The sequence below is a fragment of the Antennarius striatus genome, chromosome 16 (genome assembly GCF_040054535.1).
Source record: "Antennarius striatus isolate MH-2024 chromosome 16, ASM4005453v1, whole genome shotgun sequence".
Lineage (NCBI taxonomy): Eukaryota > Metazoa > Chordata > Actinopteri > Lophiiformes > Antennariidae > Antennarius > Antennarius striatus.
In genome coordinates this window covers 15607011-15634658 of record NC_090791.1, presented here as the reverse complement: position 1 = coordinate 15634658, position 27648 = coordinate 15607011, and the positions used below count along the sequence as shown (strand labels likewise).

Sequence of the window (27648 nt, the reverse complement as noted above, 5' to 3'; positions counted from 1 at the left end):
AGTGAGCTGCCCATACAAATTCCTGCAGGAGCTACCGATGTGCAATAGGAGAAACCCAACCCAACCAATTCTTGAGCACAATCAGATCCATAAATCATTTCATGGGTCTAAATTTATTTTAGGACTTTTGAAACAAATAATAATCATACAAAGATCTGATTGTAACATAAATGGCGTCAAATGTATCTATCAAGTTGTTGATTCTGAAGAAGAACAACATTAGTGAAATTTATAGAATAACTTTCAAACTATTAATGAAACCAGTGTGATCCAGAATCTAGGAACAGGGTCACACGGTTCGAGAGTCACATTCATCCATCCATCCATTTTCAGTCATCCTGCCTTTAGCCAGTTTCCCCCCTTGCAGGTCACGGGTGTTTAATGTAGTCTAGTTTGTGATGAAGCTAGCACTATATTCTATGGCATACATTTTTAAGATCCATGAGCCTATAGGGTGATGTGGGTTGTGGTCTGGAGAGATACTAATAAAAATCGGTTTGACTTTTGAAATATGGGCATTTTTATCATCACTCCTTTGATTGTTCCCAGTTGAGGCTGAATGTTTCCAGCGACCTCAACATGAGATAATATCAGATCAAATATGTGTATTTTGACTGTTCATTGACCCCAAATAGAGCCCTGACTGTGCATGAGCCTCAACTAGCTGTCGGTGGTGATGCCTCCAGCCTCTACCTCTCCTCCAGTCAGCAATCAGCAAGGACCAACAGAGAGAAATTACAGTCGCCTGAATTACCGTAGCTCACTGCTGCAGACAAGATGAAAAATGAAAGCCAAGATAAATTCAGTTTTTAATCCCAAAAGTTTCAAACGGTAAACTCTGAGCAGTCCTCCCACCAGGGATCCAGATGAAGCTGTTGGTTTACTCCTCCTGCCCTGCCAGCACCTTCCTCCTCCCCCAGCTGAGGAAAGGCTCCTCTCAAACCTCTCCATGTCACACTCTGCACATTTATTCTGCGTCAACCATTCTTCAGAATGTGGTTCAACTCTAAACCAATTAATTTTCATGGAGAGAAAATAACAGCCCTGCTCTCCTGGCTGTGTTTCCGTGTTCCTCTTTCAGGTGCAGCTCATCCATTATAACCAGGATCTGTACACCAACTACACCGAGGCAGCTAAGAGCCCTCATGGCATCGCCGTGGTCTCCATCTTCATAAAGGTCAGCACAACTATGCGACATTCTGTAGAAGCAACCACCGATCAAATCAGATCACACAGTAACATGAACACACGGCGATGTAACGCCGGGATCTTCCTTCTGTTTGTCGTCTCTCAGCTCTCTGAAAACTCCAACTCCTTCCTCAACCGAATGCTCAATCGAGACACCATCACCAGAATCAACTACAGGCGTAAGAACACACACACACACACACACACAAACACACAGATTATTCACTTCTGTGCAGCATCCCGAGAGGAGCTACGCATCCTTTAAACATCACATCGCTGTAATCTGGCAGTTAAACGACGTCTTAAAATGAGCTGTAAAAATGTTCATATCTACAGTCTCATTCTACAACATGAGATTGTGCCATCAAATATGCTTTCATGCCTTTAAGTAGTGGTAGAATGAAATAATTCACTCAGAGGCTGTGAAGAGGTGTGAGATAACGTCACTATTAATTCCGTCTGTACCTGAAGTGTCACGTTTAGCAACATTTAGAGTTGATTTGATGCTTCAGGCCAATATCTGGTGAGTTGGAGTGAACATTAATGCATTTTCGTTCTTGATTATTTTCACTGGTTGCAAGTACATTTTCTTTGAACTAGCTAGCCTGGTATACCACACGGGATCATATTTTAATGGTGAAAGGACATTAGTAAGTAGTAACTGTGTGGGTGTCTCCACCTGCTACATAGGATCACGTGGGCGCAGCAGTGCAAAGTGCAAAAGGGGTGGATGAAGTGAAAAATAAATCATTAGGTGTCATGATTAATAAAAGTGCTCACAGAACGTTATGAAAAAGTCTCAATAAAAAGACATCATGTATTATATGAACACCAACACACATCTACAGATGTTGTAAGATTGTCCTTAAAATGAATTAATAGTAATGATCAAAACAATCAAATAAAGGTCTGTGCATCAGATACATCTTTGGTTATAATTCTACTGTATTTCTTATTTTAACTGGTTATAATGCAGCATAAGGAAGCTGTCTGGTGTGTGTGTGTGTGTGTGTGTGTGTGTGTGTGTGTGTGTGTGTGTGTGTGTGTGTGTGTGTGTGTGTGTGTGTGTGTGTGTGTGTGTGTGTGTGTGTGTGTGTGTGTGTGTGTGTGTGTGTGTGTGTGTGTGTGTGCGTGCGTGTGTGTGTGTGTGAATGTAGCCTCACCCTGTGTAGAGGGGAAATAACAGTAAACAACTTTGAAATCTCCAGATGGCGAGGTAAACTGAAAAGTATATGACATACTGTATATATTACAAATGATTGAAAGTGTGTGAAACTATATAACCATTGGACAAATATAATAAATTATAGATGTCAGAGAGAATGCAGCATCTTTCAATCATAGCTGTTATATTCTTGCCATCCGGCTGTGTTCAGGCTGACCATCTTTTCTCTGTCAGGTTTATGAGTCTAAGAACAGCAATGATGACACACATTATTTGGACCCTTTCACTGCTTCCTTATGTGACCCTGAAGAGTCGCCGTAGTTTATACCTGACGTATACTAGTCAATTGAATTTTCACCGGAAAAAGAAACTAAAATTGACATGCTCTACTCTGAGTGTGGTGTGTGATGGGGGGGGGGGGTATTGTCTAGTCTGTTCTCATTTTTAACACCTTCTAAGTCACTCATTTTCATTCATTGATCTGACTTTCAGACTTTAAACACTGCCTGCAGAATGTTTGCATCTATATATTTCACTTTTCTTTGTCTCTGCAGTTCTGGCAGAACTTTGACCAGGGAACTTCAACATCATCCATCATGATATATTTCAATGACAGACAATAATTGCGCATTGGAGCAGTTACATTCTGACCTGATTGTGTTGCTCGATGACAACTCAGGGCGAGAGAAACTTCATTTCTTTATTTGATCATGAGTTGATCTCACTAGAATGCTCAGATGCAAACCTCCCAGAAAGACTGAAATGAGCGCAATCTTTCAGGTCATTCATTGTTGATTAAAATACATCAGACCTACCAAACGACGTCTGTACTGTATATTCATGAAGCCATTCCTTTACCATGACTAAGAGTGTTGATGTATTACCTGGTCTTCCTCTCATAGACAATTCATTGTCACACCTGAAATGAGAAGGAGGTCATCCATCCATCCATCCATCCATCCATCCATCCATCCATCATATTTCATTTCCAGGACAAAAAAAAGTGTTGCATTTTTTTTCTGAAAATCTTCATACACACATCAGTCACAATATGAAGAGATGCCTTTTTTTTCTTTTCAGGGCTTTCTATCGTTTCTTATTTTTCTGTTTCCATGGTTACAGCTTGGACTATGGCTCATTCTGTGAGAAGGATTTGTCTCAGATGAGGGTTTTTGAACTCAAAACTTTTCAGTATTTTTCATGAAGGTGTCTTTTGATGTAATGGTAATTTTAAGAATTTAACTTTTTTTTTTTATTGTTTCTGCGTGTCACTCAGTCTCTATCAGTACAATAACAAGCTTTTGCCTTGATGTGGAACACGCCTGTGGTGGGGGGGGATCCTGGGGATTCCATGCTTGATCCCTGTAATGGGAGTTCTAATCTACATTCTGCTGCTACACGGCCACATGCACACACATTGTCTTGTGTTCTTCCAGTAACAACTATTCATAATTTCATACAAAATAGTACTACTATGTCAAAAAATGTTTCTCAACCTCTGTTATGAAGATGCAGGACCTCTGGAGAATCTATCCTGTTAAGGGGACTCAACATACCAAAGCTGCACACACACAAACAGACACACACATGCACACATAGCTTGTTTTTCCATTGAATCGTAATATTTCCCTGGAGATGTACACCAACTAAGCCAAAAAATAAGTTTTAACCTTTTATCCTTCTCCATCAGTGCGTCCATAATGCGAGAACAGATTTTTTGTCCTAATGAATACACAAACTCTCTCCGCTCCAACATGTTCATAGTTTTTTCTCAGACAAGACATTCTTTGTAATTGGTCCAAACATTATAGATTTACAGCCTGGTGCGGTTTTCTAAATAGACTACACACTGATGCAGGATTAATCTCTTTTCCTGTGACAGTGTGTTCCTGCTAATGAGTCTGAACACACCAAACTTTCACACTGCACACTGCATGAGCCTGACTCTCCTTGTGTGTGTGTGTGCTTCTCTTTCTCTAGACGACGCCTTCCTGCTGATGGGCCTGAACATAGCCGACCTCTACCCTGACACCACACGTTACATCACCTACGAGGGCTCCATCACCATCCCGCCGTGTTACGAGACATCTACTTGGATTCTCATCAACAAGCCGATTTATGTGACGCAGATGCAGGTATGAGATTGGATGATGCGTCAGCGTGACACCGATAAACAAGGCGTGCTCTGACTGGGACAGAGATGTCTTCATGACCTATATCCGAAAGCATCTACTTTCCCCTAAGTGGTTTATATAAGTCCTTGTGTTATAATAGTAAAGTAGTGTGATGCAGCTCATCTACATAGAACACGGTCAGCAGTCACGATTGCATTTGCCTTTCAGCCATCTCGTTGGTCTGACTCCTGCGTGTGTTTTCAAACACATTATAATCCAGCACAGCACTCACCTGCATGCATCACAGTAATTTCCACCCTCGCGCACCATCTACCTTTTGCTCTCACTTTATTTACTCCCACTCAAACTCACCCATCCTTCATCCCCACTTGTCTTTCTTCATCATTTCGTTTTCCTCTTCTTGCTGTTTCTCTTTCAACCCGCTTGTTTAAGCCCGGAGACCCAATGAATCGGTTGTACTCATTCGTTTTGGCAAATGTCTCTGGCCCCTCCTCCCCCATCTGACAGATTGAGCCAATCACAATCAAATATCAAACCCGCACAATCGATATGATGACTTAATGCATTGCCCTTTTCTGGCATCTAATGAACTTGTTTTAGCGTACTGGTCAGAGAGACAGGACGTTTTCTTTACTTTTTCTATAATTACTGAAAAACCATTGATTTCCTCTAAGGTTTATCGAGGGGTCATGGGTCAACTGTATGTATGTTTTCCCATTTTATAATTTGAAATCAAACCAAAAAGCACCACTAATTCCATTGTTGCTTCGCTCCAAGTGGTTGAAGGTCAAATCAAGTTCTTTCACAAACACTTTGTGGTACGTCCTTACAAATAAAAAGTCTATGTCTATGAGTCAACGTTTTTATTTTTTGCTTCCTTCATGCCTTCTTTTCTGTCCCTGTCAATCTCCTCATCCCTCTCCTTTTTCCTTTTTGTGATAGGAGGGGACTCCTTTCACACAGGCAGCTTTTATTTGCTGAAGGGGAACTCTATCAATTTTACACATCAAAGTGTGTTTACAAGTCTTGGGAGCATTGCAGCAAATGTGAAATAAAGGTGTATAAAGCACTTTGTGGCTCCAGAGGGAGCCGTGTGAAGTGTGATAAATGTCTGCGAGACTAAATAACTTGTAATTTTTCTGACCATCAAGTGCTGACATTTTCAGAGCTATGCATACAACAAGAATGTGACTCATTGTGGATGAAGGATTGTTTTTTTGTTTTTCGCGTTGTGAAGTGAGACCTTTTTTTTTGTCACGTTTTCTTTTACTCATTCAATATCTAGCAGTGAGTTGGGGCCAATGGTCTGAAGCAGCTTCTTGTAATGAATCAAACAGACCAGTTGTCCATTATTAGTCCACCTATCCTCCACAGATGCACTCCCTGCGCCTCCTCAGCCAGAACGAGCCTTACAAGATCTTCCTGAGCATGAGCGACAACACCCGGCCCACCCAGCCTCTGCTGCAGCGCTGCATTCGGACCAACATCAACTTCAACAAACAGGGCCGAGACTGCCCCAACAACCGCGCCCTCCGCCCACAGTACAGAGGTAACATGGGGTGGGGGGCTGAGGGGGGGGGGACTCCAGTGCTTCCTCATGAATGACAAAAATCTAAATATTTTGCCTAGGATGTCTCGTATGATTTTTTTTTACCGTTGTCATCCCTTTGAAGCTACAATTTTGACATGTGCCAAAATCATTCGCTCAGCTATAAAAAAAATCATTGAATTCAGGTTTTCAAATCACTTCTATGACTACAGGTGTATAAAATCCAGCAACAAAACATTCTCATACAAACATTTATGAAAGAAAAGCTCATCAAGATGTCACACGTCAAGCTGTGAAGTTTCCCCACTACTAAATGTACCATAATCAATTGTCAGTAGCTCTGTAACAAAGTGAAAGCAGTTGAGAACAAGGCATTCAGAGACTGCAACGTCCAGTGACACCCCTGAATTCAAAATTTTACCCAGACCTACTTTTATAATGGTCGTAGCAATGAATTCTATATTGTACTTTAGAGTATTTGGCTTTTTGCCAAAGGTGAAAGTCATCATCACATTTTTGTGCCTCTGGTTTCCTGAAAATGTTGTTTTTTGTTTTGTGATTATACCTCATCAGGTTTCAGAGATTTATACCTAAAAGGGTGGAAATTTTACCTTGACCTTGTTTTTCAAGGTCAAGCTTGTGATCCAATTTTCATTCCCTTGCCTCCCTAAATATAACGCCTTTTGTTTGTCTGTCCAACTTGTCCGATTCCTGAGATATGTGCAAAAAATGTACAAAAAAAAATTTGAAATTTGACCTTGACCTAGTTTTCTCAAGGTCAAAGTCGTCATCTCATTTTCATCCCCTTTGCTGCCCGAGTAATGTGCTTTTTGTTTCATCTTTCTATCTGCAACGGTTGTGAAGATATTTGGTACACGGACACACAAACACTGACAATTACAATACATCACCTTTCGCGGGATGTAACAACTTTCTGAAAATTCAAGAATAGCTCCAGACCCCCAGACAATCACGTGTTCTTCGGATTAGATCCTAAACAGTGCATGGAGACCTTCATGGAATAGTTTTGCCAAAGCGTAAAGGAATCAAACCCAGAACCTTCTTGCTGCGACAGCGCTATCCACTTCGCCACCCCAGTAGAACACCTTTGGACTGAATTAAAGCATAAATTTGAATGATTCTATGTGTTACTGTGCTAACTAGGTCAATAGGCAAGACTTTAGAAATTGACCTTATTTTCTTACAGTGTTGATCTTAAACTTTATTGTTTTTATCTTAAACTCCTAAAAATGTTTTAATTGAATGGGGGGAAATGACCATTTATTAGTTTATAATTGTACAGCATCAACTCCTCTTTGTTGTAAAAAATTGTTCATAAAGACAAAAACATGTCCATTTGTCCTCAGCATAGCCACTGTGTTTATAAACTATTCCCCAAATTGTGAAGTCTGTTTTAGCTCAAGACATCTCCTGACAATTTCCCAAAAAGCACATCTAGACCAAAACCAATTCTACAGAGACCCAATGAGCAACCCTCATTTTGACAGGCAGCATCCTCAAGCAGACTCCAGCTGCCTCCACCTGCCTGGCCAATTAGGGTGATAGACAGTGGGAAAGAGGGAGAGAAGGGGAGAGAAGAAAAGAGACACACACTGAGATTCAGGAACAATAGTAATAATTACCATCATTCTGATAATGATAATTATAATTCCAATCAGTGGGTGTCAACCACACCCACAGCAGAATGTCCAGCCATGACTCATGTGAACCTGTAGGTTGATAAAACTCAAACAATCCAGTGAAGAAAAGTAGTTAGTAGCATAAAATAATGGGTTAAATGGGTTAAATATGAGTAAAAATAGAATGTGATCTTTGGGCCCCGTAAGTGGTAATGTATTAAAAACAGACAGGATTCTGCAGCGACATCACCGCATGGTAACCTGCTTTGATGAGCGCACTATTAAAGCTGATGTTATGTTCAGAGGACTCCTGGAGTTGAGGTCAAGAATCATTGGTTCGATGGTGTTCTCTTCTCAGTTGGTGGATTCTCTCCAACATCAGTTGGTTTCCTGCGTCTCTGGTTTGAGTGGGAATTTGGGTATAGGTTGGGTGAGGAGTGGAAGAGTTTTTCTTTTCTTTATTTAAAACTGGAGGGATTCCTTTCCAGGCCGGCTTCCCCTACATATGTTTTCCTTCATTTTAATTTATTTTGATTTTTGGGGCCATTTCTTTCCTTTTGATAGAATCAGTTTAGGGGAATTACATTTCCCAACATCACATTTCCAGAAGTCAAGACGCTCACTTTTAATTTTACTCTTTTTTTTTTTTTTTTGGTGACACATTTAACCATTTGTTAATTGTGAAATATTGAACGCATGCAGATTCCAGTCTGATCAAGGTGTTAAATTTGATTCAAGCTTCTCTTTCAAAGAAATGACTAATATTTCATTGTTTCCCATTTTATTTGTCATCAGTATTAAGTCCTTCCTGTCCTTGGATGAAGCAGAGGTCTTGTTCAGAATGTTATTGCAAATTTTCAACAAAAACAAGAGAGCACTCCTTTCCAGGCTGTGGCAAAACAAAATCCTGTGACTATCTTCATGCTGATTCATTTTGTATCCAAAACCCTTTAGGCAGCTAAATGGACCTTTTATTCCATCGCAACATTCACTAAATGTAATGAATGTGTGCTGAGTGTTCGTATTGTTTCTCATCTGTAGCTAACTCATTTGATAGGAGAGACTAGAATTCAATGAATTGTTACATCATTGAACCCAGTGTGTAGAACACACTCTGGTAATGTCACATTGACTACATCACTCTTGGGATTTGCTTCACAACAAACAATGGCTCATTCGTCAGTGATGATCCTTGAGATTTAATTACCTACATTTCTTCACGTTCAAGATACAAGATACCTTTTGAAATATCTCACAATCTCGTAAACCGCCTTTAAGAGTTAGCTCCGCCACTACAGCGGGTTTTCCCAATGACAAATAATGGATGATGATGCTTGATAACAGTCTGTCTTTATCATTAACAGCACAGTCAACTCCAGGAAGGGAAACCCTTGAATTACATGAACACACAGGAAAGAAAAAGACATTTTTCCTGATCCCGACATGTTATTTTGAAGAAAACATATTTCAAATGCAAACGTGTCACGAACAAATGTGTTCACTAAATGTGTAGAACCGAAGGACAAAATCAAAGAGACTTAACCCCAATACAACCTGCTAACATGTCAGATTACTGACAACCATTATATACAGTATACACAGCATCCAATTCTTGACGGGTGGGAAGATGACGGGAGCATGGAACACTCCAAAAAGAAGTTTAATAAATGTGTACAATCCTTGCAGAGAACGCTGATTCCTCCTGACCCCTCCGTGCCCAGTAGCACAGTGGTGCTTGTTGTCTTATATTCAGGTAAATGATAGGGCTGTGAATGCACCGTCACCCCAGTGGAAGTCGAAATATAGTGATTTGTGAACCCTAGCAGGAGGGAGAACACATACAAAACACTGCTGCAGCATCCACTTTCTGGGCTGCTGAGAGGTGGTCATCAAAAGACAGCGAGGCTGGATTGGTAGGATTTGGCTCCTCGGGCCCTAACTCATCGCTCTGTAATCACAGACACCCGAGAAACGTGGAAAATGCCCTGCAGCCAGATGACTGGAGGGCATTTCCTTGTCATGCACCCTTCTGGAATAACCTCCCTGCTGAAATCACACAAAGTGACTGCATTTAGGCCTTTACATCTAAATCAAAAAGTAATTTCACTTAATGATTTAAATTTGAAGTGCCTTACTAGAATATACCACATTTTCATTAGATTAAACCAACGGTGTGATTCATGTGGACAGATATGGAAGACAATGTCAGCTTGACAGCAGCAGTGGCAGAGATATGACCGAGCTCTGAAAAGGTCTGCGCTAGTCGGTGGAGGATTCTTGTAAGTGTAGAGCTACAGATGATCGCTGTGGCTCCCAGCAGTCTGCGATGTAAAGTAGAAAATGAAACAGAAAGGGAGAAAGAGAAAGGTGAGACACGTTTGAAAATAAAAATGAGTGGGAGTGTGTTGTCTGTTTGTGCAGATTTAAAATGGAGTGTGTTGGTGAGTTGGTTGGTACTAAAGACAAAGCTGCTACATCACAGTCACACGCGCACACACACACACAGACACACACAGACACACACAGACACACACACACACTCACACACACACACACACACACACACACACACACACACACACCAGGCGTGTGTGAGAGAGTGGGAGTCCTTGTGTTATGTTCACTCTCCTCTCCAAATATCTTTGTCATCGATCTGGTTGAGTTCAGTGTTCTTTCCCCATCAAATGGATTCTACTTTCCTGGCTTCCCTTCAATAATTCTTTGTTACAATACACACCCCCTCAGTTAGAATGTTGTTACCATGGAAACATAAAGACGTACTTTCTAAACATTAAAAGATACCAGTCCTACATGTTTGGTGAAGGAATATCAAAACGTTAAAAATATGTGTCAGACAAACTATTTACAGTTTAATATTTCTCCACAGGAGGAGAAAAGTAAAATGTTAAGATCCCAAACTCCCCCGTGTGTAAGCACAAATTGATGAAAAACACTTTTGAAAGTGTTTCTCACTTAAGAAAATTGTTTGTGATAGGACAGAGTTGTTATTTTTTACACTGAATATTTGTGAAATTTACTTGAACATAAAAATAAAGTTTCCTTTATTTCAAGCTATTTAAGCTTTTTATATTCAAGCTATTTCATCATTCACTGAATGACTTCTAAGTCTTTTAACGGAAGTACTGTCCCGCTGCACCAGCTTGCTATAATGAATATAACATAACAGATTTGCCCGCATGTAGTGTTAAGGATTTAAATCTCATTATCAGCAGATTGTAGCTCTTTGTTATCTGAACAGATCCATCCATCAACACCATTCCATATGTCTATTACATCAACATCAACATCAAAAGAGTTTTACATGACTTCTTGTAGTACATCTTATGTCTACTTATTCATGAGGTGTAACAGAACCAAGGCAAGGGCAACTTGATGTCTACTCGCATTAAGTGACACAAACATTAATGGTGTGAATATACATTATTCATGGATTTGAAATTTGCATTTGTTTTTCAAATGTCTTCAAATGTCAAGATTAATGTGTGGTGAGGAGTGGGTGGAGGTTCGACACATACGTCTCTCAGGCTGGGACATGTAAGCCTTTGTAAATTTGAATTGAGACTTAACTTTGACTCAGAGGCTGTCAGTGATTGTAGTTCAGTAGATACACTGTGGTCGTATCACAGGGCTGTGGCTGCAGTGATCCCACTTAGCTCATGACGGCAGATGACTTGTACAACCTTCCACTTGCTTGAAGTTCATATTACAAAAACTGTCTGGCACTGTGTTATTACTGAAATGAACCAACCTGGAGTTTTCAGCGGTCGAAACATTGCTGTATTCTCTTTGCAAGTGAAGGAACTGGATGATGAAACAGTCGGTCAGAGCTGAGATAACAATGAAATAAAATGATGACTAATGCAGAGGGAGAGGTTGGAGTCTTGCAGGTACAGAGGAGTCCTAACGGGACAGACTCCTCCAAGCAGAAAGGAGCAGGGGAGCAGAATCAAGGAGGCAAAGCGATGAGACAGACCCTGGTGGGAAATAAACCAATAGATTTCTTTGAATTCCTTTTCCTCTTTCCTCCACTTTGTTCTTGTCTTTCTCATTGATTTCCATTCTATACCTCCAGACCTTTTTTTTCTCATTTTCTGTCTCTTCAATTAGCAGCAGAGCAACTGAGCACTGATGCAACAAGCTGAGTCCAGTCATCAACTTTGATTGAATGATTGACTTATATTAAGCTGTGTTCTCCTACCCCCCCCTGTGTGAACAAAATACAGTCTCAAACGTCTTCAATTCATCCACTTAAGACGTCACATCTTAACCGTGTCTGTTTGGAGGTTGGTTTGTCAGCCTTACTATGGTGTACAGGAGTGGGCAGGAAAGCTAACAGACCTGCTTTAATTGTAAAACACGTCCACACACACATCCTGATTCTAATCAAGATGTACTTAGATTATTAAAACCCCGTTCTTGACAGCCATGCTGTTGTTTTGGAATCCTTAGATATCCAAAGTTGTTCCAGTGATGAAGCCTAGTAAAAGAGAGGCTATGTGGTTGTGGTAAGCAGTACAGACCTTGAAGCGGACAATTATTTGTGGCTTTCGGATGTGCAGATAAAACTGACTAGAATCATAGATATCGAAATGCCAATTACATTTTCGGAATAAAGAAAATGCAACACACTGCAAACTCATAACCTGCTCTGAGTCTGTAAATAGAATTACACTCTGCTTTTCTTTTCAGATCTAATTATCTCCTCTCTCCCCAGTGAACCAGTGGCTCCTGAAGTAGAAGATAAGCAGATGTCAGATGCAGCTCCACCGGAGGACGGGTGGGATTCATTCTAGACTATTTCACACTGCCAAACTGAACTCAACACAACGGAGACCAACTGAACTGTATGGGCAGATCCACCAAACCGATCCCAGCGAAGCTCCGCCGGACTCCGAGCAGTCTTCTGAGCTGGCCACTTAAACATCTCAATATACACCTCATGCGGGCAGGGAGGGGTACAGACCAGACTTTTGAGTCCACAGTGTGAAATAGACCAATTGGATGCTGATATGTATGCTGTGTTGTTTTTCGTTTGTTGTGTGAACTCAAAGAGAACACAGACTCTTGTTCTTCGACTCTTATCAGAGGATGGATGTTAACAGAAGACCCTTTGTGATTGTCTCTCATCCACAGTCAAAGTCTACCTTCAAACGGCACTTATAGAAACCATCATCCACCGAACGGAGAAATTACTGCATTTTCACTGATGGTCTGAACAACCCGCAAAAAAAGAAACACTCAGCCATGGTTTGATATAAATATAAGATCTCTGCTGGCTCTGATACTACACAGAAACTATTAGAGGGTAATTTTCAAAGTGAATGTGAAACATGTGATTTTCAGTTACGTAGCTGAAGGGGAGAAGAAGAATAAAGGGAGACTCTGACATTTGACAGACCCAAATAGATGTCTCAGGAGATTGGAAAGAAAAAGGTTTCTCATTTTGCATGATTATGTAAGTTACTTATCTTTAAGGGTTTTTTTTAGTGCTTACAGAATAGAATCTGCTTCCTGCTTCACACACAGGGCCTGACCTCACCGAAAAGCAGCCAACTGTTTATACTAAAGGTCTAAGTCACTAGAGTCAGTAATGACCAAATAGTGACATCACAATGAAGGCTGTGTACAAAGTCCACCATTTTAATGAGGAAGGTAAACAATTCAGTGCAAATTGTGACGACATACGAGTGATTTTAAATCACACAATGAAATACAAATGAGTCTGATAGGTGGTGATCACAAAGTGATTATTGCTAGCTGTTAGCAGGGTCTAGTTCATGTGTTTGTTTTATCAACTAAAAGTCAAAGAGCACAAATCCAGAATAAAGGAGCTGCCTGAAAAATGACTGAATTTCTAATCTACCCATCCAAACATAGTTATATTTGTTCAGATATTTTCTTGTGTGTATGTGTGTGTGCGTGTGTGTGTGCGTTCATGTAACTGACTCTAAGAAATGTAGAAAATCTGACAGATTTAACTTCTATGGGATTTACTTTTTAAAATTTTCAAAATTACATTTATTTGGCAAATTCTATCCTAAAGGAAGAATTTCATTGTTTCTAAGATCATTTAAGATTTTTTAACAAACTGATTAAATTTATGAATTTTCCATATATATGTTTATGCTTTATATTTGTTTAAAATTATATCAATTTAATCTTATGTAGGTAAATCTGCCCAATTTAATGACTCTACAAATCCTAAATGATGTCAGAATGGGTTGATACATTCATCACTGTAGATCACTTTTCTCCATTTTCAGAGGACTTACCATTGTTAAACAAAGAAACTTACATTTGTTGTTGACTTCTGTAATGGCAGCCCATTGCTGAGAATTATGGGAGATGTGATGTCAAAGCTAAAGGTGTCTCTTGAACTCTTACTAAACCCTCCCCCTGAGCAGCAGTTGTCCAATCATTACTCAATGAAGCACATCTGTCAAGCAGTGCGTTTACATGTTCCAGTGTTGTCATGGATTTGGAGATACTCAGAGACCAGAAAGTTAAACAAAAAAAAAAAAGTACTTTCTGGATAAAAGACTGCCATGACACTAGCTGGAGCTGTTAGCAGCTAAATAGCTAAACTTAATATAAAAAGAAGCAGCCTGGCCTGTGTTGAAAAAACAATATACTAACTATTGTCTACTAGTAGTAGTCAAGTCAATCTAGTCAAGTCAACCAACTTTCTGCAATGTGATCCTATGAGTCACAACATTACACTGATTGTCAGTCAGTCAGTCAGCGGGTCACGGGGAGCCGGAGCATATCTCGGCGGCATAGGGCGTGAGGCGGGGGACACTCCAGGCACGACGCCAGTGCACCGCGGATAACACTGATTGATGAAAATGAAATCAAACACTCAATGGAGTGTTAATGAGGATGATAAAGCTTTATGGTTTGTGGTTAATTTATGGAATTAAGATAAAGATAAATGATAGACAGGGCAATGATAGTAGAGGCTGAAGAGGAAGTGACTTTCAAGTGAAAGGCAGATTTGTCTCTGACAATGTACATTATCTCATAAAGTTTACACAAGACAGCTCTTAAGAGCACGAAGAGATAGAAATTTTACTGAAGACATCTGTTCTCTTGAATTTATGGTCTGTGGGATAAGAGAGGGTTGTGTGCAGTAGTACAGCTGGCTAGCTGCACGAATCACATTTGATTCCTCACATAAAAAATTATGTGAAGCTAGCGATGGAATGGCACTGTACAATGAAATTACTAACACAGTGGTGCTTCACATGGGGGCGACACAGTGGTAGAGCAGGAAGTGCTTTTGCCTCACAGCGTTCAATTCCTTTCTATGTGGCGTTTGTGTGCTCTTCCTGTGATTGTGTGGGTTGTCTCTGGGTTTTCAACATCCTCCCACCTTCAAAAAGATGCAGCGTAGGTGAACAGGTCACACCAAATTGTATGAGCGTGTATGGTTGTTTGTCTTTCATGTTGCCCCACAAAGCACTGTCCAGGGTGTACCCCGCTCCTCGCCAACTAGGATAGGTTTTAGCATAACGCATGACCCACCAGGCAGATAAGTGGCTGAAGATAAATGGATGGATTGATGGATAGATGGATGGATGGATGGATGGATGGATGGATGGATGGATGGGAGGATGGATGGATGGATAGCACTTCACACACTGCTTCTAGTTCTGGACGGTCTGGGGCATCTGAAACTTGCATTACAATGCATTTTCTTGCATTCACAAAATCCACTATCTGTGGAGATGAAACACTATTTAGTTCAAATACTTTATAAGTACGCAATAATAAAGACAGCCATACTATTTCTTTTTTTCAAATACGAGGGATATGCCATTAGTTAACACATTTCTGCAGTCACAGTAGATGTTACCTGGTCAGGAGTGGAGAACCACACAGTACGCCCTCTGTGAGAATTCTGTGCCAATGGGCACAGCAGCTCAGGGGGTAAGGCTTTAGTGGAAGGTTGTCTGAATAAAGAATGAATCCGCTTTAACTAAAGCAAAGGTGACAGTGATGTTAACCAGTCAGCATCAATGTGTTGCCATGTGATTCAAATGTCACATTTCACATTTCAGTTGAAATCATGTTGATGATTAAAGTACAGCAACGCTTCTTGTTGATCACATTGTTATTAAACTCTTAAATCACCTTCAGACTGTGTTCAAATCAATCAGTGTTCTATATGTTCTCTATATACTCTGTGTGCTTTTACCTCTCTACAGAGGTAGGTCTACAGATGGGTGATATGGGTGATGTTTATTTTCCACAAAGTAACAAATAAAGAAGCTGCTAAACCTGTGAAATGAGGTGAAATGTCTTCAACTGACCTAAAACAAGTCCAGTTGATTCTTCTGGTTTAATGTTGGAATTCTTGCTGTCTTTGACAAAATAAACTCAATTTGTGAATAAGTGGAAGGTGAAAGACTGAAACTGAAAACAAATGGCTGCTCCGCCTACAATTAGCTACTTCACTCCTTGCCCCAGAGACTATGTGGATAATAGTTACTCCACTTTCCCATCGACATAGTGAATATGAAGTTACAGCCAGCAGCCAGGTAGCTTAACTTTGCATAAAGACTGGAAACGGATGTTAACACCTAGCCTGGCTCCATAAGATGAGTGTATTTATTTATTTATTTACTTATGTATTTGTTTGTTTGACGCATTCAAGCCGGACAGTCTGATTGACTTCTATGCCGCCCTCCCAAATGACATAATAACTGGAAAGAGTTATTAATATTTGGTTTCGATAGCCAAAATATGTGTTTACATTTAGGTACCCCTTCAATCGTCATGGTTTTCCTGTTACAAACTGACCCAGGGCCCCATCAGAGACGGGAAAAGTTATGTGGCCCTTATAGGAAAAAGTTTGGAGACCTCTGCTATAAGCCCAAAGGAAAGCCTCCGTCATGTCACTGATTGCACCACCACTCAGACTCACATTACAAATCCAATCTACCATAACCCAGAGTGTGGATATAGACAAAGACGGATAGTTTATTTATTGGTACCATTGATCAGCATCATTTGAGGAAGCGGTGAAGTACATTAGTGTAAAGGAATAGCATATCTTAGGATTACATTTGTGCCTGAAAATGGTCAGAAACCAAGACAGTAACGTCTGTACTTCTAGGATTCTTTGTACAAATTACCATGAGGTGTGAAGGAATGTGTGACTGGCTGCTTGTCTTGATGGACTGATGACCTATCAGAAACACGCCCCCATCCACATGCACCACACTTCTGATGTGTTAACCAGTACATTTTTAAAATGTTCCATGTTAAAACAGCAGTGTCATGAAAATGATCTTTGTACACAAGAATTTACTGTAAATGAATGATTGACATGCTGCAGTAAGTATGCCTGGCCAGCAGGTAGCAGTGTAGCAGTGTAAGGTATGTCCTCGCCATTTTAGAAAGAATTGTGTTTTGACAGTTTACAAAGTGATGATAATGGTGGTGTTTTCAGTAGTTTATGTTTTCAGGCCTTCAAAATGCTTTAATCATGTAAACAAACAGACAAACTGCCAAAAAAGTCTTTTGTCCAATTCATGACTGGAAGAAAACACTTGAGTCCCTGATGGTGAGCCTGACTGCAGTACCCTGAGTAGGTTGACTAGTAGGTAGAGTTGGTGAGGGATATAAAGCACAAGAAAACAAAAGGATGAGTCAAGGAAAATTCTCGGACTCGCTGCCATCAATAAGCCACACCCAGAAACACATGAATGTGAAAAGGGAGGGCAAGAAAGGAAGATGGGATCCAGAGACCATGACTATTCAGTTTTCATCGTGAATGCAGAGAAATGCCAAACAAATCTTTCCTCTGGTACAGCTTAAAAATATATCCATGGCTCAACAAAAAGAGTTTATCCTCTTCTAAATTTTAAGGTAAATATTTAGCTGGCTAACTCTGACTGTACCTTCACTGGAGCTAAGAAATAAATAAAATATCAAATGCCATCAACATGATAGAACAAGCATCAATCTCACTTCTAAACATGTTGCCCCAGTGCGTGCTGAGGCAACATCTGCCATCCAGGGGCTCACAATATTCATGAAAGCATCCACAACTAAAACACCATGGGAATGGTTGACAGTACAGTCCTCATTACAGTATTCCATGTGACAGGTCAGTTGCCCAAAATAGAAGTTCGTAGCCCAACAAATACATCAGTAGCTTAACACAGAGAATGGTACACCAAATTGAGAAGTCTGTAACACCACATCCAAATCAGTAGCCCATTATAGAGCTCCACAACTCAACAGAGATGTCGGTAGTCCATAAACAGATCAGTAGCCCTAATGAGAGGTCTGTAGTCCAAAAAAACAGATCGATATCCCAACATAAAGCTCTGCAGCCCAACAGAGAGCTCTGTCGTCCAAAAGAGACATCTGTAGTCCGTAAACAGATCAGTAGCCCTACTGAGAGGTTCATAGCCCCACAGAGAGGTTGCCCCTGAGCTGTAGACCCAACTAAAGAAGCTACAGTGAGTTTGACCTACATCCTCAGGAGCGCGGTGCTCGTTTCCACATTGAGCGACGTGATTTGTCTGCAAATTCAACTAACGAGGCTTTCCTTATGAAATATTTATCCTCATTTTGGATTCAGAGCTGTAACTGGGAAAAGTCTTTGGCGTGCGTGTGTGTGTGTGTGTGTGTGTGTGTGTGTGTGTGTGTGTGTGTGTGTGTGTGTGTGTGTGTGTGTGTGTGTGTGTGTGTGTGTGTGTGTGTGTGTGTGTGTGTGTGTGTGTATCCATCCATCCAGCTCTGCACCAGGCTGTATTTGTCGGATTAAAGAAAGTCTGATGCTGAGTGTTAAGCAGCTTGCTGTCTAGTTGGGTTTGGGTGTCTATCACAATAGTCTCTGTGGGAATATCACTCCTCTGCCCTCAGGTTAGAAACTCTGAGCTCCTTAGGTTAATTCATTTACTCTCTGCTGGTGTCTCATCCTCTCTCTCTCTCTCTCTCTCTCTCTCTCTCTCTCTCTCTCTCTATCTCTCTCTCTCTCTCTCTCTCTCTCTCTCTCTCTCTCTCTCTCTCTCTCTGTCTCTCTCTCTCTCTCTCTCTCTCTCTCTCTCTCTCCCTCTCTCTCTCTCTCTCTCTCTCTCTCTCTCTCTCGCTCTCTCTCTCCTTCGTAACACTATATTTGTATGTTTACACAATGACACAATGGTGTGAAGAAATGATGAGTAATTATTTATATTGCTGGTCTGTCTCTCACTCCAGTTTTCATACTCTTTGCCAGCAGTCTGAAGACAACCTTGGGCTACACCTGTGGGCTAGTTTTAATGCTGTAATTGTTTCTTTGCAGCTTTGAGGTCAGGTGACAATCTTTTTTCTGGTTCAGCATGTATAAATGTGGTTACTCAGATTAAATCGAACATTTCTCACACAGAATCTAGACCTGTCCTTAGTCCTTGTTAATCTTTTAAAACAGTATTGCAAAGAGTTTTTCTGATCACATTAACGTGACACAGCAATAATGACTGGTAGATTTGGACAGTCACTCCTTTAAGGGGGCCACTGATTTGCACTGCGTTGTTCACACAAACAATGAAGGAAGTTAACAATGAAGAACACGCCCGGCAGACTAATGACAGGCTGCCTCTGTGGCCTTGTTGGTGACTTGGTGGCAAAGCCCTTCTAAAAAAAAAAAAAATTCAATTAAGCAATGAAAAGCCAAAAATCCAAGAGAGCAATTTTAATCAATAATTCTGATGCCCAAATATTTTCCCGACATGAGACATTTTGAACAAAACTAACAGAAAACTAAATGAAAGCATCCCAAAAATGAGAGGTGGGGAGTGCAGGAATGGATTGGTCTTGAAAATAGTTTTTATATTGGAGATCAGGCATTTGTTGACTCTTCAACCAATCTAAGCGGTCTCTCTCTTTTTAAACTGTGTTTTAGTTTTTTGATTTTTGCAACAACAAAAAAACTGTACACATCTATTTGATATAAACTAGTAGAGGAATAGCCTCATGTTACGCAAGTCCTGATGATTTCCATATATGAAGTAGGCTTTGTGATCTATGTGATGTGTGATCTTAACACTCTGTCATCTCATCACAAACCGTCTGTCTGATGGTGACATTGGGTGAGTCGGGTTTAGCAGATCAGTCTGAAACTTTTACTGAATAAGACGGGACTAACTACAAGATGCTCCACAGAGGTATTCAGGTGACAGCTACAATACATGAGAGTTTATCATAAAAAAATATATGAATGAGTGCATTTTTAAAGCAATAAAGTTCTTATTTTACAGTCGTGTGGACACTTATCCACCTCAGGAACTCCTTTACGTTGCACCTGGAGAGAGCCAGGCTGGTTTATATTTACTTGAAGTAGCTGCATATTTGCTGCAGAGACGAGAGTGGTTCCAATCCTTTCACATAATTGCTGTGAACAGATTGTGTGGGAAGACAGATTTTGTTAATATGTTGGCATCATACATAAAATTATTAATCATGAATGACAGAGTATTTTGTTAAACCATCAAAACGAAAAATGCGCTTCAGTGTTCTCACTCTGATGAATGGGAGTCTCTGAGTCCAACAGACGGAAATCAGAAGGGGGTGCAAGCTCTCATGGCTGCACATTAATACTATTATGGTATGCTCAACAATTACAGTATATAAACTATAATGCTCAGATATCTGCAAACCTGCGGTTGTGTATTGTCTTCATCTCTCACACAGTTGCTTCTTTTCCATCTCCTGTCCTCCTACGTTCCTCTTCCTCCCTCACTCCCTGGAGTTTTCCACACCACCTCAACTTCACACACAGTTGATCGAGCACACACACAAACACACACACACACACACACACACACACACACACGCTTTCTCTCTCTCACCTATACTCCCATGCTTCCCTGAGGAGTAATATTCACAGCTCTGCTTTTTCTCCTCTGTTTTTTCCTTCCAGCCTTGATGCTTTGTCCCTTTTTTTTTTACCTGATTTTCACATCCCTATTTTTGACTTTTTCTACCTCCTTCTGCTACATTCTCTCTTTCCTAGATGTCTGATATGCATTCAGTGGTAGTACCATCTGATTCTGTTCCCCTTATACACACACGAACACACACACACGTACACCAACCCCCATCCACCTCACTCCATCAGCCTGCCATTGTATCCTAGCAACCTAACTTTACTAGTAGTAGCAACATCAGTCTGGAGTTTCCCCTTAGCACCTATCCAGCTCTTTGCATTTTAATTTGTGTAGGTTTGTAGTAAATGGGACTTCAGAACAACAAATCAGTTTCAGCCGCTAAGAAAAACGATCTTCTTTGGTTGCAACATCTTTAACTACTAACATCTCTTCTCCCATGACTGATGCATGCTCTGAAAGATACAGCCTAAGTTTTGAATCTGGCTCACAGCGCCTCAACCAGGCCAAACAGAGCATGATTAACGGCAGAATGAGACCACTTTATCACTGTGCCAGCTTTCCTACAAACAAGGTCTGTGGTTTCAAAGAAAATTTGAAAGCCTAATTACCATAAATGGGCCTCTACTGGGCAAATCGCTAATTCACGAAATGATTGAGGGGTGTGTAAAAAATGTAGCACAAAAAAACCAAGAAAACCCAATTTCCCCACACATAAGTAGGAATTTCTAGAAAGAATGCTTGACTTCACACAAACTCTCCACACAGATGGGTTCCTACGCCAAGCTCAGTGTGAAATAATAAGGTGGCAATGTAAAAGATGATGCAGCAGAACCTAATAATAAAACTATAGTCTGTTAAATGCCACAAGATGAATTTCAGAAGTACTGGTTACATCATTTTCCATACTCAGCCCAGTTTTGAAAACATTTCTTCATCCCAAGGTTGTTTCTGTGCTCTTTGAACATTTCTGTCAGTGCTGCAATGGCAGACACTCTCTCAGATCAAAATATTATCTTTTGCCTGTAATGTTTAATACATTAAAAATTAAATCCTGAAAGTTTTGTCAGAAATTACAAATTCCCCGTGATGTTAAGATTTGCCCCTCCTTCTATTGTGCTTTCTCACCTGTAGGGTGTTATGTCCAGTTTCTTTCACCTTGCGGATGAAGTGTTTTCAGAAGCAGACTCAATGTGATTAAAAAAAAGAAAAAGAAAAAAGGTTTATTTGCAAATACCAGCAACATAAATGAAATATGGTTCAAATGTTGTTAAAATAAGTGCAAAATATGCATCTTTTCAAATTAACCTGCAAAAATGTACTGTATATTTAGACATATCCGCTTCATACATCTATCTTCTAATCACCGCTTTTATCCGCCGTAGCGGGTCGAGGGGAGCTGGAGCTTATCCCAGCTGACTTAGGAAGTGAGGCAGGGAAAACTCCGGGCATAACGCCAGTGTAAATGAAGTTTTTTCTAAAAAAAAAATGCTGTTCATGTTTTTTATTTACGCTACTCTCACACAATTTTGGGGAATAAAATTATTTTTTTACTGTTATTCTTGCCTTTTCTCTTATCTTGTCACGATCTGATAATGGTAATAACAACAGGCTTGAATAGTGCTGCAGGTGCCTGATCAAACCAGACATCTAATCTGATTTCAAGAAGAAGAGAGAACTGCTGTGGGAGTGTAGGAGTCTTCTAGTTCTTTTATTCTGCTGTTTTGTGCTTCCTCCACTTCACCATCACTGCCCACTCCTCACAGTTCACCAACTCATTCGTCACCTTCTCAGGGTCATCAGCCACCACCACCACTACCAGTGTCTGGACTCCAAGGGATCATATTCCTGTTGTTCAGGACAGAAGTTCTTTCACCTCAATCTCCCTGAAAGTCTGAGCATAAAAGATTCTGACAGACTAATTATCAAATATCATCCGACGCAATAGACAGCAATATTTTCTTCGACCGCTAGTCTCTCCTGACTGAATGGGAAATAGAAAGAGAATTATATTTAAAGAAAACAGCAGCAACATGACAAGATAACAATAGTGTTGGGACATACTTCTATTAGAAAGAGCCTCCGGAGCTTCACATGACATAAACTAGACAAATGCTCCACAGCTAAGTTATAAAAATACAGTGAAGTATCCTCATGTCTACTGGAAGCTTTGAAAAATCATGTATCCTGATTTCTGTATTGATCCCCTGACTTTTCAGCTTGTTCCACAGTAAGGTTGACTTTTTTTGACTGACATCTTTCAATAATCTACAACAACTCATTTTTCTTTTGCCTTTCATCAAATCATATCTAAGACTGAGACTGAAACATATCCTTCTCAATCCTCCTCAGCGCGAGAGGTTTAACTGCTGTTTCTTGCTACAGAGACACAGTTTCTGAAACAAATTATCATTTTTGTGGAATCACTCTCAACTATAAAAACCCTCCCGGTGGTGTGGACATCTAATGTCTGGGGTAATTTCAGGTTTCCAGGTTACAGACATACAGCGCTTTGTTTCCAGATGTTGTTTGTCAGTGTACTTCATATTGTGGGTCCTTTGGTCCAAAAAGAGTGACATGACCAGTGATCCTTTAGTTTATCTGTCATTCTGTCTGTCTGTTTGTCTGTCCTTGTGACATACTAGACCCTGATGTAGTTTCCATTTGAGATGTTATGTGCTAACGGGATTCCAGCAGTGGTGCCTCCAGTTTAAGATGAATCTCACTGCTGATGGATTTTGTGCTAAAATAAACGGATTATAATTAAAAGAGGGTACAGATAATGTTAAAGTTGCTCATATGTAATGAAAGAATATAGAGACGAAGAGTTCAAAAGGTTAAAAAAAAATACAACAACCATAATGGACTGCACCATACCAAACCAATAAACATCAAACAAACCACACAATGATTTCAGTTTGCCGTTTTTAAAACAGCCAACTGGTCAGTAGCAGATGATTCCACTTTACTACAGCTTAACAGTGAGTTAAAATACATTTCTCTATGGTTTTAGGTAAGAAATAGGTGGCACAGTAACAAAAGTTTGGTTCATATTTGAGCAGCACTGCCTCATCACAGTTTGATCTTAGTTTAATGAGATGCTCCTCCCTCGATCCCAGAGAACAGCTCTCAGTCTGACTCCTATTCTCTTTGTGTCTGTGGCGAAACAACAGCACAGAAATACAATCTGTGGCTCCAGCTGCCGTCCTGCAGCTGGTATCAGCACAAACAGCCAAACTTTCCTTCAAATGACACTCAATTCTGCACTTTCTACAGGAGCACTTGGTGCATCATAGTCAGTGTGTGTGTGAGTGTGTGTGTGTGTGTGTGTGTGTGTGTGTGTGTGTGTGTGTGTGTGTGTGTGTGTGTGTGTGTGTGTGTGTGTGTGTGTGTGTGTGTGTGTGTGTGTGTGTGTGTGTGTGTGTGTGTGTGTGTATATATATATATACAGGTATATAGGTATATATATACAGGTGTATATATATATATATATATATATATATATATATATATATATATATATATATATATATACCTACACAAAGAAATTATATAAATATACACATAAATAAATTATATGTATATATGTGTGTGTGTATATATATATATATATATATATATATATATATATATATATATATATAAAATAGAGAGAGAGAGAGAGAGAGAGAGAGAGAGAGAGAGAGAGAGAGAGAGAGAGAGAGAGAGAGAGAGAGAGAGAGAGAGAGAGAGAGAGGTGGACTTAAAATGGATTGCTCCAAAATTTTTTGCTACATGATTACAAAATATTCAACACTGTGGAACAGCAGACAAATGATTCAGAGCCCACTTGAGAAAATACACTTTTAATTGGACACACACAAGCTCACAGAAACACATCATGAGCAATCTACAGTACTTGAATAAAGGGACAATACATCAGGCTGCCAGCCTTCAGTTTGTAACATCTCTTCTTTTTGAACATTGGTTCAAGGTTTGGTGCCATTTATAGCATCTATAAATCTCTTCTGTCTGGTTGCTTTTATTCATCCTCCAGTACTGCAAAGGAATTGCGTTTTACATTTTAGATTTTAGGCAAATCTAAACTTTTTGAAGGGTGTCTATGATTTGTAGTTTTCATAAAGACACCTGCACAAAAAGGTTAGACAACTCTGTACTGTTAAAATCAATGCTGTTTACATTAAGCAGTAATAATGTTTACTACGTTAACCATTACCCTGTTAATGGTTAATTATTGGTCACATATGCTAAAAGCAAAAGAACATAATCACAAGAATAGAAAATAAATCTAAATTTAATATTAACAGTCAATGTAGAGATGCATGGGCTGATGGGCAAATAAATAACCATGAAAATGCAGAATAATCAATAACTTTAGCATTAATTAGGATTATTGGTAAAGCATAATGTAGCAACAAAAAATCTGCAGAAGCAACTCCATCAGTGGCCCCTTAGGCAGGAAGTGTGGTGTGTGATGGATAAAAGTTCAAAACAGCTAACAGGAAGTTACTTGAATGACTGCACATGATTGGCTGTCAAAGGAATATGACAACAGTGATAAAGTGACATTCTGACATCAAGTGTGTCAGCCTGCACCGGTTGCCTTGAAATAAAAAATACCCCAATACATGTGATTTGTGAATTACAAAACATGTTATTATTATTAATATATCACATGATAATAATTTTTTGGAAATTATTTCACATTATAGTGTCTTCATTATACATATTTATTTAACATTTTCATTTATGATTTATTAAATATTTCTGGTTTTGTTTATCCAACATCAAATTAGGCCACGCTGGGTTTAAAAGGGTGTAAACATATGTGGGACATAAAGGGGACAGACTGTGTCTGCATGCCATCGTTACACTAATTCAGGCATCAATACATCTATTCATTTAACTTCTTTTCTAAAACTGCAAACCCACAGCTACATTATAAACGTTCAGGTCAGGGCTGTAGAAAAAAATCAAGATCAACATTTTCTATATTTTCCAGGGAAAAATAAACTGGCAAAAATTTTACTGTACCATTGTACTTGGGTTCAAGCCAGAATAAAACAATTCAGGCTGAAATCTTTTGTTTTTTTCTTGATCTGCTCAGTGCACTTTTACAGAATTTAGAAAAAACGAAAGATGATTGACAACGATGATAAAATGCTTTCAATGAGTTATCATGGTAAGAGTATAAAGAGTCTGGAAAACAGACAAGGGTGAAAATCGGCAAGAAGAAATGTGGGCAGGGGGCTGAGGAATCACATAGTTGGTACTACCCAGACATTTTTAATTCATTCAATATAGTGCTGCCAAATCTGAATTATACGCACACTGTTTGTGTTCTCCATTTATAATGATTTGAGATATTGACAGAAGGGCGACTGCAGCCCAGTCGAGTGATAATGAAGAGAAGAGTGATGAAGTGATTGGAATTTAGAATAAACAATAGAAACTGAGGGTGGGTGTCACTGAATGGAGAGGGCTGAAGTGTCTGTGGGTGCAGGAACATGATGTGTGATATGAACCTCACTAAGGTGCTGCCTGACAGATGAGCAGCACTGGAATCACACATCCTAACGCAGGTTTGCTTAAAGAAGAAAAGCTACTGTGCAGAGGAAGGATGCTGGAGAGTAAATGTTGAATAACTGTAAGTCTGGGTATTTACTTCACAGGAAAACGTTGACATAAGAACTGCAAGGACACAACCAAACACTTGTGTGTCAATGTAACTCGCAGCATGTTTGCATCCTTCATCTTTCTTCATCTTCCTTCATTAAGTGCAAGGTCATACCTCCTGTGTTTTTACATTATTTTATTCCATTTCTTTCTACTATTAAAATGTTTGATTTTAACAGCAATATTGATAATAAATGTATTTTACATCCATGAAGCGCTTGAAGTGTGGTCAGATTCATTGCTTGTACATTACTGTGTTGAGAAAGCAGAAAGCAATTAAACCAGCAAGAAAAACGTTGGCTAAAGTCAATGGTGCAGTGGTTCTGCTTTGCTGCAGTTTAAAGGCCATATCAGCTGCATTTAAATAAGCGACTTTCCTGTGATGCACAGATAATGATGCATAGATCAAGGCTGGATCATCGGAATCTGAATGTTTTCATTCACAAACCACCCACCTCATCAAATTGTGGAGTCTGATTTACAAGCTTGCACCTGGATAGTGATTTCAGTGCATCCCCTACTCAGGATTTATCAGCAGAACGGCTGCTTTACTTTTTTTCCCCAACTGGACTGTGTGTCACTTTTTAGAAGACCATGAATTAACATAACTGCAACACCCATGTATGACAGGAGGAATCAATCAGGGTTTATCTGCAGAATTTTCATGAGACGACATCAACATCTTTCATAAATAACTAAATGAATGAAACACAAATCTGTTTTTGACTGAACAACAAGTGTGTGAAAACAAGGAGATGAAGAAAAGAAAAGTTTATTGATTTAAGTAGATTTATGATACTTAAAAAATATATTATTTAATATTATTCGGTGACTTTAAGGACTTTGGAACTGGAAGCTGGAAATAGGACGACACTCTCTGAAATGATTCCTTGACATTTTGGGATTTGTCTGTTATTTGTCCTTCCTAGGAACCTGTCAAAAAGTGGATTAGACTTTCTCTGTTGACATTACCGTTAGTCAAAAAGGTCCTTTTCAGTTGGTATGTTTTGTGACAGGTGTCTAGTGAAGACGGAGGACAGAATAATATGTAAAATGTCAGAGTAGAATTTTGTACTTTCCTGGGTTTTTTGTTGTTGTTTTTTGTGTGTATTTCTGTGGGACTTGAATAATCATCAGCCAGTTTGGCTTGCATGATAAGATGACAATTAGCTTCTTTCTAGATGTTTTATACTTTCTTCTTGATGATGACATTGAGGAAACTTAAGGTGATTTCATCCAGAGCTTAAAAGACTGATCGGACTTACCTGTCGCTTGACATGATAGGTAGGTAGGTAGGTAGGTAGATAGGTACTTTATTAATCTCAGAGGAAATTTTTTAAATGTGTTGTCTATCTATCTCAATGTACTGTTAGTGTAATATGAGGTGCAACCTCAC

The 27648-nt window shown here is 39.6% G+C and overlaps 1 protein-coding gene across 1 annotated transcript in view; it reads left to right on the top strand.

Annotated features, from left to right (window-relative positions):
* Positions 1 to 13503, top strand: part of LOC137610005 (carbonic anhydrase-related protein 10-like) — an 80893-nt gene extending 67390 nt beyond the window's left edge. The window contains exons 5-9 of the mRNA XM_068337396.1: positions 1082 to 1177; positions 1295 to 1367; positions 4334 to 4488; positions 5863 to 6037; positions 12413 to 13503. Coding sequence (XP_068193497.1) covers positions 1082 to 1177; positions 1295 to 1367; positions 4334 to 4488; positions 5863 to 6037; positions 12413 to 12435 — 522 coding nt within the window. The 3' untranslated portion in view covers positions 12436 to 13503. The remainder of the gene's footprint in view (positions 1 to 1081; positions 1178 to 1294; positions 1368 to 4333; positions 4489 to 5862; positions 6038 to 12412) is intronic.
* The last annotated feature ends 14145 nt before the right edge of the window (positions 13504 to 27648 follow it).